Genomic DNA, 14,411 nt, shown 5'->3' on the forward strand with positions numbered 1-14,411 from the left:
TGGAAAATGTTCTCAGGAAGACAATGTGGATGGCAAAGGATTTGAGACAATATTATGTGAAGTTGGTTGAAGGAACTGGGCAAATTTAGCCTGGAAAAGATAATATTCAGAGGGGGTAAAGAAGATGTCTTCAAATATTTGAAGGGCTAACATACAGAAGGAAATAGACTTGTTCGGTTTCATCCCAAAGAGCAGAACAAAGAGCAATGTGTGAAAGTTTAAAGCGGTAACATTAGGCTACATGTCAAGAAGAACTCATCTCCAAAAGTGGAATGTACAGCTACTCTTTGGAGGTCTTCTAATGGAAACTAGAAAAAATTCCATCAGATTATGTTATTTTAAGGGTTCCTTTTATACACGTGTTGGATTAGTCAGGCTTTGTGATCCCTTCTAACTCTGTGTACATGAAATAAACCACAGAAACCTTTTTCCTCATAACCTTTTCCTCATCTCTTTATCAACCCCCCTTCTCTAATAGGCTTAACTGCGAACATTACTGACCATTGTAAAATGTGATTTGATCTATTTCAGAGTTCCTTCCAAAGATTTAGGTTGAAACTCATTCCGGTGGAATATGTCAGAGTACTCATAATTCATCTAATAGTTAACAAAAATACGTGTGGGGATTTGGAATTGGCCCTGTTTCATTTACTAGATTTACCAATGAATTGGCTACTTAGTCATACATATCAAGGAAAAAAACATTAAGAACAGGAAAAAGATATTCATCTAAAGATACATTGATTCAATTGAGCACACCTTTCCCAACTCTATTACCCATTGTGATTTACTGGTAAAGTTTTTGGAACAAGCAGGTACTCACTGTAGCATTTTGTAGTGACCTGGAACCTATAGCAAAATCCTGAGATAATCAAGTCTCTAGGAGAGTTTTGTTTTGTATTGTTTTTAGAAAAGAAATGGCTCAAGCCTCCCAGCCAGAGATTTTGGTAGATATAGTCCTGCCACCGCATGCCACTCCTTGGATACATAGCTTCTATCATTTAAAATGCTTTATATATATGTGTGTATATATATATATATGCCAAATTTATAAGGAGTTTGGCATAGGCTGCTCCAATCTCTGTATTCAGATTTGAGTACATTTGGGATGAGTCTGCCTAGAGTCAACACCAAGATGTCTCTAAGTGACTGTTCTAACAGTTACCTCAGAGGGACTGCAGCTCATGTGCCCATTTTGTAGTGACCTGGAAAGGAGGCAGAATGCCACATATTGAGGGCTGCTAGATATTGGCAGTGTGAAAACTTACTTTTTCATATATTTCATATGTTATATTATACAGATTATTGCTGCTAGAAAAGTTTAACAATGTTTCTTTTCTTCACTTGTCCATCTGTTGGTGTGGGATAGCACTAAAAGGATGGATCACTTCCTAATTTACCTATTTACCCATAAGAGATGTCTTGTGATGTTCAAGGGAGGAGATGAAAGGAGGATCCCAAAAGTATATGTCCTAAATAGGGAGGGGGTTTTTGGTCATAGAGAGGGACAATGACCTATGTCATTTTATTAGTTATGATGCTGGCTTAATCAAATTATATTCTTATGCAAAAGCCAATCTCTTAAAATAATTTTAATTACAACAGCAGCCAGGTTATGAGGGAATCACCTTGATCCAAATGAAACTTCAAGTTATTCCGGAAAGAAGCATCCTAATTCAGTTAGCAGTATTTGTAAAATCCCCTCTGGGGATCATAGTTGTGGCAGCTAATATGTCTACCATAGGGAGGATAAAATAAAATGACCATTTAATTTCCAGAGCCAAAAGCTTCCTGAAAAGCTTCCTGCCACTTACTATACCACTTAGTTCAGTTGTTTCACTCATGTCCATCTCTTCATAACTCTATCTGAAGTTTTCTTGGCAAAGAACCAGAGTAGTTTGCCATTTCCTTCTCCAGCTCATTTTACAGAGGAAGAAACAAAGGCAAACAAGTTGCCCAGGATCACAAAGCTAGGAAGTATCTGAAACAGCTTGAACTCAGATCTTCCTGACTCCAGATCAGCCATTCTTATCTACTGTGGCATCTAGCTTCCCAAAAAGCAGTTACTTTCCCACTGCTGGATCCTAGCAGACAATTCTTATTACCATTAGCCAGAGTTGAATTTTGTGAATTTGGCAATAAAAAATGAGAGTGCAAGAGGTCTCTATTGTTAAGTGGAAAATGGAATTTTTCCATTCAAGATGGAACTAGGGGGCAGCTGGGTGGCTCAGTGGATTAAGAGTCAGGTCTAGAGACAGGAGGTCTTGGTTCAAATCTGGCCTCAGACACTTCCTACCTGTGTGACCCTGGGCAAGTCACTTAACCCCCATTACCTAGCCCTTACCACTCTTCTGCCTTAGAATCAATATTGATTCTAAGACAGAAGGTTAAAAAAAAAAAAGATTGAATCTAACTTCATTTTATTTAGAACAAAAGTTAAGGCTGATATGATTTGGTTCTTCTAGTACTTTTAACTTGCAAATCTTTGGACAAAAATCTCACATTTACAGTACGAATAGTCAAATTTAAGTTGGTTTATGGCTTAAAAACTGATTTTAGCACCCTCTGCCACTTTCCTACTATTCTTCCACTTGGAAAGGGGCTACATAGGTGTAAAGGCCATTTAAAATTTTTTCTTTGTTTTACTGACTGGAAAAAAATTTTTTAATTACCATCCTACTTGTGATATGCTTTTCTATAATTAGTTAAATTAGGTATTAGAAAACAGAGCTGTTCTTTTTCTGAGCTAAAACTTGAAGTCTTTCAAGAATTGCAGAACCTGTTAGAGCTTGTCCCTCAACTGGCATAGCCTTCAAAAACCCAGGGCTATGCCATTTATAAGCAGTCTAACAAATAACAAAAAGATGGATTAAATGCTTCAATGATATATTTAATTGATAAAGAATACAACCAGAGCTAACTCTAACATCAACCTCAATTGCTTATTTCTTAAACTTCTAAGTTTAAACTTATTTTATTTTTTTAATTTTTAAATTTAATTTAATTTTATATTATAATAAATAATAATTTATTATTGTATTTAAACTTATCTAAAGTTTAAACTTTAAACAATTGCTTATTTCTTTAAAAAATTATTTCTTAAAACAATTCTCAAGAATTCTCTTTATTTTTTCATAATATAAGCTAACTTAGTTTCTAAGGAAAAAAAATTATCTCTGTATCTCATACAATTTGTCTCAGGAAAGAAATTCTCTTTATCCTTTATTTTGTGGCTCAAATAGTCTCTCTCCAGCCATGACAATTATCAATCTTTCCAGAATTAGACAAGTGGTTTTCTCTCAGACTTTTCACATGACAGTAAACACTGTAACTCCCCATGATTATATACTCTCTTAAAGACAGAGTAAGAGAATAATTTATCCCTTTAAGAGAAACTATTAAAACTGGTGTCATCTTAGCATTAAGTAAAATGCAACAAAAAGCTTCGGCTTTTGCAGGCCAATAGGGTCTATCCCAAAGTTATTATTTTAGGCAAAGACTAGCAGCCTGACTGGGTAAGAAAGGAAATTAGGTGTTAAAGTGAGTAGGTAGCATAAAGGAACACTCAGTTCTTTTATCTAGAAAGGGAGAGGAAGAGGGTGTCTTCATATTTCTTCCCTAGTTCATAGTCAGATTCATTGCTCCAGTTTAAGAATCATTACCCTATCCACACTGATAAGACCCTTCTGGTAGTTCCTAATGTTTCTTTCTTGTGTCGGACTTGTTTGTGACAGTTGGCATTCTCTTCACATATATCCTCTTGATCCCAAGGTCAAGTTCAAAGGGGTAATCTGGGAATCAAGATGGTCTTATCTTAAAGCCCATGGTGGTGGGAAAACTTGGGTTTAAATCATGGGAGCACCAGGAGAATGAGAACCACAGCATGGTAAAAAAAAAAGAACTTTCATTGAATTGAGGATAAGTTCATATTTCCAGCAGCACGGGAAGGCACAGTATAGACCCTGCAAAATGACAGTCTGTAAGGGAAATTCTTTTATAGAGATCATCAACCTCAAGAGTCACGTCTTGCCCAAAAAAGCTTTTAAAAAATAACATCAAAGAGTAGGAAGCTGCAGACATACTTTCAGTGATAACACTAACGGACACACACACACACACACACACACACACACACACACACACACACACCCCACCTTGACTTCCCTTTCTCTGTTGATGAGACCACCAGTCACCAGTGCTGGAACCCTCAGATTCATCTGTAAAACATTGTATGTGTGCCTGTGTGTGTGTGTGTGGGGGGGGGGGGGTTAAGAAAGAATAAGAATTACACAAGATGTGAAAATGAAGAATTGTACTGTACCCAAAAAAAGAGTACTTGCAAATCTTTCAAATAAATATGACATTCCCATGCAAACTAATTTTCAGTCTTATTTAAAATAATTTTCTTAAGTTTCTCAAGCTACTCAAACTCATTTGTTCAGCAGTTAAAATATTTGAGACAACAAAATTTTTCCCAATATTGAACTTAAGACACTTAGGTAAAAACTAATGTTCATCACTCTTTTAGATCATTAGTTAACTATTAGTTTAATGGTTTTAATAGCAACTTACATGACTAGCTGATGGTTTTAATTATAAATTACAAGAATATAATAGTTTTATATTCATAAATAGGCATGTTTCATTGGCTTGTATATTTTTCCAACTCTCTTCCTCTTCCAGGTAAGGAGTCTTAGAGTTCAAGGAATGAAATTTATTTCTTCTTCAGTTCAGCAATAATCCTTTCTCTCTATAGCAACACAGTTTAGGCCTAAAAATGAGGCCTAAAATTCCTAGAACCCTATTCCTCTCATCTCCTCCCAGTAGAAGGGATACTTCCTCTTTTGTATTATCATGGCTTAATAAAATGTTGAATGTTGATTGCCTCCACCTTGTTTTATGTCTCAAAGATCAAGAATTGTACCTACTTATGGTAAAAAAAATTTCAAGAGTTTATTTTTGTTTATCACTGCACTACAAATTAAATTATTCTTTTCTTTAGAGACTTCATTACCATAATATCATATGAAGTATGATATAATACATACCTTGGAACAATATACTGAAGCTCTCTACATTGAAGTTTCCACTACTGACCTGCACTACTATAGCTTTCTTGTTAGTTTCTTTGCCTCTACCTTCCTTCCATAATATATATATAGCCTAGAGTGAAAAGAACCATTTTTTCCAAAAGTTGCTTTATCATTACTCTCCTATTTATTTACTTATTTACTTTTAATTTTGTGGTTACATTTAGTCTGAAGAACTATATTTAATTCCCAGATGTCAAAGGAGTAAGTGTCTAGAGGTGAGGGCATATATCTGCAAAGAACAAAGGCACTACTAATGCATTCAATTCAGAGGGCATACCTGTGATGAAATTATGAAATTATAGGGGCTTTTGGTTTCACAAAACTTGAAGGAGTATGGCAGAAGATATTCAAATAAGGACTATATTGATAAAATCTTAAGGTCAGTCAATTCTTCAGCATATCAGCAATCACTTATTTATTATAACATAATGCAGAATGGCATAACTCTAAATGATTTCACACAATTTTCACCTTTTCCACAATCCTGAACTTAAATATAATAATAATATTGAGCTATTTGAGGAATATTGAGCTATTATTAGGTTGCTAAACATGTTTCAAAAGCAGTTTTACTTGAAAACTTTGATAAATATGATCTACTCAAAGAAATAGATCAATTAGGTACAGATATTAAAGAGATCATGTTACCTCAAGAGCAAACATCCTGTCCATCATGCTTCTTGATGAAGTGGCATCAGCTACAATGTGAACTTCAACACCTCGGCCAACCAATTCCAGAGCCGTCTGCTGAATGCACACATGAGTCTAACAGAAAAAGGTCAAGATTATAACAGAACAACAAAAGTACAACAACATATTAAATTCATAAACCTGTTTAAATAACCTGCTATTCTTAAAATTAATGAATAATAGAACTGAATATAAATAGGCTTAATTGACATTGGGCACACATAAACTAGCACTTCTATTTGTCAAGATTACGTTTTAAAAGATAAATCAATATCAATAATATTTAATTTTTAAAAATACCTACTTCTACTCCAAATAAGACAACACTACGAACTCCAGGAATTTCTGCTAATGCTGCTTCTACTTCTGGTAATACCATTGAAAATTTAGTCTTCGGAAGTACAAGTTTAACACCTGTTAAATCAATTTCTTGTACAGTACTGCCAAGACCTTTGGGGTACTGTTCTGTTACAATAACTGGAATTCCTAAAATCCGAGCCCCTTGCAACTGCAAAAAAAAGAAAAAAGTTTTTTCAGAAAAGATTGCACCATGTCTCAATGAAAAAGAACATAAAAGTAATGCATCACAAAAATTATTTTTTAAACCTACCAATCTTTGTCCTACACTAATGATATCACCAAAATATTTGATGGCTGGTCTGAATCTTTCTTGCATATCACAGCAAAAAAATACAGTACTTGAAGGCGTAAGATTTCCCAATGTGGTAAGCTGAAAAAAAAAAAGTAGGGAAAAACTTAATAGTTAATTTTAGAATTTTAATTCAGGAATGTATTAATTTTTAAAGCTTAATACTTAAAATAGGTAATGAAGTACCTTAAAAATTAAAACAGAAAACTAAAACTGGCAACTTGAAATGAACTGTGATAGAGCAAAAAGTGCTAAAAAAAAAAAAAGCAAAAACAAAACCAGAATATAGTTGCTTTGCAAATGAACACACAAAGTAGAATTATGCAAACAGAAACATTTTAGTATTGGAATACTTTTAGGAAAGACAGCAAAAAGGGGAGAAATAATGGTTTTAAATCAATGGTGCTTCACTGAAAAAAAAATCTAATTATTGCTAAAGGATGAGAACAAGTCTAAAGCATTATCTCTATTCTCACAGATGTATTAGGACAATGTGGAAATTCAGTGATTACGATTTTCTAAAAATATACTGCCTTATTTCACACTGTCACATTTAACATCAAATTCTACTGAAGGAATATAAAAGAGTACGTGTAAATGGAGCCTTTAGGGAAGAAGCCTTATTGCTAAATGCCAAATTTTTTCATTGCAGAGTTATCTCAAGGATTAGGATTGATTGTTAAATACAATCTTTACAATAACCTTGAATAAAAATATACAAAACTGTACTTTAAAATCACAAGGTACTTTCTTCACAATATTTTCAGTTAATATCACCTGATAATTTGGTTTTATAGAACTCTAAATTGACCCTTGGTCTTGATAGTCTGTCTTCAAGAAACCCCTTTGCTGCTGACCCTTGTTCCAGACTTAACCATAAACCCTCAAGCATCCTTTGATTATTTTAGATAGGATCAGCAAGTACCCTTTTTGTTTTCTTAATTTCTCATTTGTATCTAGGCTAAGCACCTTAGGCTTGGGCCAAAGTACCTAGGCCTCTCCTAGTCAGTTTAGAGTAGGCTAATGCAGGCCCCAAATGAGAAACAGAGCATAAATCCTCCCCCTTCTTCAAAATCTATATAAGCACACTGCATTCTATAGTTCTGTGGAAATCTCGGGCCCGAGGTTCTATGTGGCTTCCCAGTTTACTCGTTCTGCCTCCATTAAAGATTCTCTTATTATAATTACTTCAGTAGTTCTGTGTTGTTTTTTTAAGTCCATATCCCTTTGACATATATTCCACAAATCTCCCTTAATTATCCTGGTTGTCCACAAAAAAATTTCTTCAACATTATCCACAAAATTAGAATGCAACATAGAATTTATTTAATCTGTTATATGGTAACGATGTTACTTATTAAAAACGTTAAGGACATAGTAATCTTTATTCTTTGTACATACTAGACACTCAAGTCATAGGGTACATGAATGAATGGGATCCAAGATTTAATATAATAAACCAACTAGAATGAGATTAAATTTAATAGTTGTAAAAGTCTACATTTGTTGTTTTTTTAAGTCAAGTACAGTGTGGAGAGGGGATAGAGCTAGGCTAGACAATAATTCATGAGAAAGCAAGAGGAATAACTCTAGGATGATGAAGACATATCAGGAAATAAAGTAACCCCAAACATCTAGAAACAACTTAGTAAATTTCTAAAAATTCAATAGAATTGCAGCCATGGTAATGCCAATCAATCATACTTCCCTTTCCTTAGTTCCCCAAATGGTATACAAGTTCCCCAAGTTCTATTGTTCTTTGGAGAATCATCTAGAGGGGTGCATTATCCCAGGGAAACATTCCCAGAGCCCCAGGGTGTTGACTCTGTGTAGTTTCTGGCACTTGGCTCCATGAGAGCAGCTGATTACTGGACCTCTTTCCTAATTAAAGACTTGTTTTTCTGATTACTTTAGTAATTCTGTGTTATTTCCAAGTTAATATCTTGAAATCCAGTGTGCACTCTAAAATTGCATTAAATGACTGCCAGAATCTTGCAGAAGCTCTTAGTGTCAACTCAATTTCTGGAAACACCAAGTTTGCCTCTGTCCCTTGGGAACTTGCTTTTAGAGAAAGTCCCAAACTGACTTTGTCTTAGACTGAACAATGGATCACCAAGCATCCATTAGGACACTTGTCCTAAATAGGATGATAGAAGTGCTCAAATCCTCCATCATCCTTTTTGTTTTAGAAGTTTCCCTCATTGTATCAGAGATCCATTCCCAAGAAGACTGGCACCTGGCAGGAACCATCCTTTTTGTATCCTTGCTTAGCAGACTCCAGTTGTGTGGTGCTCATAGGAAGCCCTTGAGTTCCATTCTGGACTCAGCTTAGCAGGTTGGCTGGATAAGTGGAAACTCTTGAACAATGAACTTTTATCTCGTGAATTTGGAGAAAAGGAACCACTTTTAATCAGGGGTTTGTGGGTAGGTCCAGAGCTGTGCGGGCCCTAGCAACAGGAACCAGTTTTTTTAGACTATAGATTGGAAAAAGTTGCCTAACTCTGACCCTACACATTTTTGGCCAAAATGGAGTTCAGTTTCAGCCTAGCTGTACAAACTCCATACTTGTGTATGTGTTTGTTTTATGTACGTACATGAATGAAGCAGTGTCTTTCCCTTACTCTTACCCTATTGGAAGTAGGAGTGGGGATAGTGTGGTTCAGATTAGATAAAATAGCAGGGAGAAAGAATCTGTGTAAAAAGTTGGCTGGAATTTTGAATGGGAAGCTGAGCTAGAGTATTTGTAAGGGGGAAAATAAGAAATCAGGGTTTTGCAACTTTGCAAACTTAGCAAGAGGCAGGGATTTGCAAAAGAAAACTGGTCACACACACGAAAAGAGGAGTTCCAGAATCTAGGAAAGATATAAAACTGAGGACCAAAAGACTGTTGGGGACCGTTTTCCTGTCTGAGCCAGGAGATTGGAGGGTGACTTCCTGTGGCTGAGCCAAGAAGTAGGTTACCTACCTTCCTTTGGAAAATGTTGATCCTGTTCCATGTGTTTCTTGCTCTCAAGACATTGAGAGAGGTCCTGATTTCCTATGATCCTGCCCACCTTGTCTTCAATCCAGTCTTTTACCTGAGTTCCTGAGATCCAGCGCCTAAATGTTTGTGACAGCTAAGAACAACTATACCAGAGCCTAGTGTCCTGTCTGTGTGAGATAGAGGCAGGAGCTATTTTGGCTCAGGTACAAGAAGGTGAACCATTCAAAGATCAAATCCTATCTCCTACTGATGAACTATAAACTCGTCCATCATCAAAGTTTGGAGAGCCAATAGATCATGAAGTCAAATAGGGTTGTTTTCCAAGACAGAGAGTGTAGGAGAGGTAGCAAGAGGCAAAAGAAGAGGATTTCATGAGAAATCCAGAGATGGGTGGGAAGAGAAATAGAGAAAAATAGATTAGGGAATCTTCATCTTGGTTTTACTTCTGTAAGAAATAGACTCGAATACAGGACTACAATCCCCACAAGCCCTTTGCTCCACTTCCCCAAAATGCTTTGTAATCTCACGGGAATTCTGAGGTGGGCCGAGATCGAGGAAGGATTTAAGCTGGTGGCAAAGGTTTTTGCTTTTTTTTTGGACTTCCATTTTGGAGCAGATGCATCTCTTCTGTGATATGAGGTTATCTGGCCTAGGCCTCTGGCCTAGGCACGTGTTTTTTCTTATTCTGTATTTTCTTTAATCTTTAACCTTTAATAAACTTCTAAAAAAATATAATACTCCTTGCAGAGAGAAACTAATTTCTACCTGCCTCAGTCTCCCCATATTCCTAAATTTTAATCTTTACAGATGGCGACCACTAGATTGGATGAGAACTTCTTAAATTTTTTAGCCTAGATAATGATTTTTTTAAAGCCACGGTTCTCCAAGATGCACTTTAGAAAACCATCTTGATCAGCTCCTGCCTGTGGCCCTCTCTGGCTCCTGCTTCTGCTCCTGGCCTCTTACCTGGTGCCCGAGCTCCCCGCACTCCGGCTTCCGGCCCGACCCACCCTGGCAGTCTGTCTCTCGCCCATCTGGCCTCCGACCCAGATGGCTCATCACCCAGATCCTTGGAGCAGATTGCTGAGGACTCATTGCAACCAGCTGGTAACAGTATTGGCCACGTGGGCGGAGGGGAGAAACGAGAGGGAAAGGAGAGGGAAAGGAGACCGAGACCGGGTACTTTTCCCTTAGGCTAAGCCTCCACGTGGATGGGGGTATTGGCCACAGGAGGATCATATCAGGGGAGAGAGAAAAGGGAGAGGAGAAGAAACAGATTTTTCAAACAGACTTTTAAGCAATGGGCTGTTTAAAAGGATACCTTTTGACTGTTCTGGTAATTTCATTGATTTCACCTGCGTGCCAGAAGAAAGATTCAGCCCAAAGATTCAACTTTGAATTTGCAAATGGGTGGCTCAGGGCACTGAGAGCATGGTCCTGGGTTAAAATCTGGCCTCAGATACTTCCCAGCTATGGGGCCCTGGACGGGTCCCTTGAAACCCATTGCCTAGCCCTTACTACTCTGCCTTTGGACAATAGACATTTAAATGGATAAACACACCTAATGAACTTTAAAGACTAAAGGCTATATTCTAAGGCATTTCAGACTCCAATGGTTCATACAAATCTCTGTATTCTATTGCATTTTTGTTATGGTTCAACTTTGTGATTTTAAGTTCATATATTACTGGATTCAATATTATTCTGCTTGAACTGAAGGTTGATTGAATTTATTTTGAATGTACTGAGTTTTAAAAATTCTGTTGTTTTTCCCCTATAACTATTGAACAAATATTATTGTGAATAAGCCCATATATGAAAAAATAGCTTTTTTCTATTTTGCCGAGGATAGATGGACTTCAGAACTGGTTATTTGTATTAACAATTTGTATTTGTATTAATACAATTATTTGTATTAACAACCTTGGAAAATTTAATGTGCTAAATACCTCAAATGATTTGATTTTAAGGGTTTTTTAAATATGATTTTTGTAATTTTTTTTAACAATCTGGTTATTTTTGCCTGCCCCTGCCACGAGGTAAGGCCCATTACAGTAGCTGAAGTGAAATACATTTTATAACCCCCAACCTTCCCGCATTTCTAAATATGTGAATGGAAGTTGGGCAGTTAATCTCAGGGCATTTATATCCCTATAAGCCTCCAAGAAAAAGGAGCAACCCTTTATTTATACTCTTCAGCTCACTACTTTACTTGCACCAGAATGATATCTAGATTTCTTGATTATGTTGTTAACCCAAGATGAGTTTTACTTTGCTTAAAAAAATATGTTTAAATACCAAGGTTGAAAGATTGCTATGTTTGTAAAAATTGTGACAAATGTCCATCAATTCATAGGTTTTAAAAATGTCATACAGCAACTTATGTGAAATATGAAAGTGTGTTTGTTTGCTATTGTAATTAATTGGGCTATTGAGAATTTTAGGGATTTTGATAACTACATATTTGTACTACTGTATTTTTAAAAATGAAAAAGTTGTTACCTTGTTCAATTCATTTGCCTTCTACTCACAGTGAGCATGGCCAGATATTAAGAGGAAATGGATCTCATTTTTGGTGAGAAAGCCTTGCATTTTATATTTTCTTAGCTGACAGAGAGTGTCAATGATTATAAGCTATATTTTTGAATTTTTTAAAGCTCTTTTATTATTATATTTTTCTTGCATGTGCAATATACTTTTTCAGTTTTTTTTATTATTTTTTCTCTCCTTTTTATATTTGAAGCACATGTCACCAGCATTAAGATTTTCTTTAACTTTTTGACTTTTCAGTGCTACAAGTTTGAAATACATTTGCTAATGCATGCCCCAAAAGGCTTGTGACTATAAAAATGATGCCACTAATTATTTAAATTATTATGGGACTTTGCTTAATGATTCTGTCTGATTCCAGGACAAGATATACACAAAAGAGCCACTGCATAGTGCCAATAGAGCATAAGGTCAAAGAGACCAACCAATCCTGGTGAAATTGATGTCACTTTGAGCCTAGACAAAGAGGGCTTGAACGTGTTTGGAGTTCAAGGTTGCTGCTGTTTAACATGCGTTAAAAGCAGGTCTTCCTTGTTCCACATTCTACCAAGTACCTCAAACTTGGCTCCCGGAACCTTGGCTTATATACTCTGGTCCCCTTTTCTGCCTCTCATAATGTGGTACTTTTCTGTAGTCCTGGCTACTGACTGGGTAAATGCATCATTGCTTAGATCATTTTAATTGGGCCCTGATTCAAGGACCTGTTATAGATTTATTTTTCTTTTACTTGGAATTTTTACACATAAGACTTTGATAGTCTATATTTTCATCCAGAAATTTTTCTTTTCTTTTTGATTTCTCTGATGTCTTTTTAATATCTCTTGCCAATTGATTCATATACCTCATACCTCAGACATGCATCCCTAAGTGATCCTTTTTTAAAAAATCACCCTCTTAACGGGGGGAATGTAAAAAAATATCATTATTTAAATTGCAAAGTTTAAATTCCTTTTGAGAAGAATTTTAGGTAAAGAAGATGCTACCTCTCTGAATCCAGAACTGAACTGTTGGAGAAGCCACCATGAAGAAGCCTCCAGAAAACAAGTTGTACAAAATTGAACTTTGGGTGTGGTTGATTGAACATTTATTTGTATGTATACTTTCATGCCAAAGGGGACTGCCCCCTAACTGGCTTTCTGTCAATGCGTCCAGTAATTATCATCAAATTATTGTAATCTTTAAATTGATTATGTTTTCATGATCCTTTGGGAAAAAATTAATTTTTTTGCAAACGATCAAACGGGGGCATGTAAAAAATAGACTCGAATACAGGACTACAATCCCCACAAGCCTTTGCTCCACTTCCCCAAAATGCTTTGTAATATTACGGGAATTCTGAGGTGGGCCGAGATCGAGTAAGGATTTAAGCTGGTGGTAAAGGTTTTTGCTTTTTTTTTGGACTTCCGTTTTGGAGCAGATGCATCTCTTCTGTGATATGAGGTTATCTGCCTAGGCGTGTTTTTTCTTATTCTGTATTTTCTTTAATCTTTAACCTTTAATAAACCTCTAAAAAAATACAATACTCCTTGCAGAGAGAAACTAATTTCTACCTGCCTCAGTCTCCCCATATTCCTAAATTTTAATCTTTACACTTCCCTTCCCCTGTGTTGAAAAAAGTTATTAAACCTAAATACTGTTTTCCTTATCATCAAGTAAGCAGTCAAATACTGTGTAACCCTTCAACTGCAGATGAGGCCTATCAATTGGCCAACAGCCTGTTACCATCTAAATTCTTGGTTCACCACTGGTCCAAACTCTTTAAAACAAAGTACTAACTTATTTCATATTGGAGCCTACGTTATTAAGCCCAAGTGTTCAACTGAAGTTTTGGTAACTGCTTTGGGTTAATTAAAATAGAAAAAAGCCCCTCATAGCATGAAATGCTATAGTTTAAGTTTTTTCAAATGGTTGTAAATTTTTGGTGAAAAAGCTTCTCACAGAAACTTCAGAACTTAAGTTATGGGTTTCTTCTGGGTTTTTGTCTATATTGTATTTCTAATGTGTTTCTTAGATGGAGGCTTCTCTAATAGTAACCTGTAAAAATAAAATGGCAAGTGCAAAAACTAATAATGGATTTCATTATTGATTATAAACTGATTTAGATACTCTGCTTGCTATGCAAACAAAGTATCTTCAGTTTATATCAATGAAGTGAAGTTTATAAGTGAACTTTTCTTCAGGGCCAGCTGCAAGGATACTAAAGAGACTTTTGTTATAAAAAAATATAATATTTATTGAAATATAAGGATAAAAAGGATTTCTAACTCTAAGGGATTCTAACTCCACCCAAATAAAACCCCCTGGTTCTGCAAGGAACCACTCCTTCTGTGTCCACAATGCTACACTGATCCTTCCTAATCTGACTAACCCAAATTTTCCCTATTCTACAATAAACTAACACTCTTATCCTTATAATTCACCTCCAAGTTACAAAACTAAAGGCTAG

The 14,411-nt window shown here is 35.9% G+C and overlaps 1 protein-coding gene across 1 annotated transcript in view; it reads right to left on the minus strand.

Annotated features, from left to right (window-relative positions):
- Positions 1–14,411, minus strand: part of ISOC1 (isochorismatase domain containing 1) — a 55,063-nt gene that overhangs the window by 14,907 nt on the left and 25,745 nt on the right. Inside the window, exons 2-4 of the mRNA XM_001369763.4 lie at positions 6,394–6,513; positions 6,088–6,291; positions 5,742–5,858 (exon numbers count right to left, since the gene is read on the minus strand). Coding sequence (XP_001369800.1) covers positions 5,742–5,858; positions 6,088–6,291; positions 6,394–6,513 — 441 coding nt within the window. The remainder of the gene's footprint in view (positions 1–5,741; positions 5,859–6,087; positions 6,292–6,393; positions 6,514–14,411) is intronic.

The sequence above is a fragment of the Monodelphis domestica genome, chromosome 3, assembly GCF_027887165.1.
Source record: "Monodelphis domestica isolate mMonDom1 chromosome 3, mMonDom1.pri, whole genome shotgun sequence".
Classification (NCBI taxonomy): Eukaryota; Metazoa; Chordata; class Mammalia; order Didelphimorphia; family Didelphidae; genus Monodelphis; species Monodelphis domestica.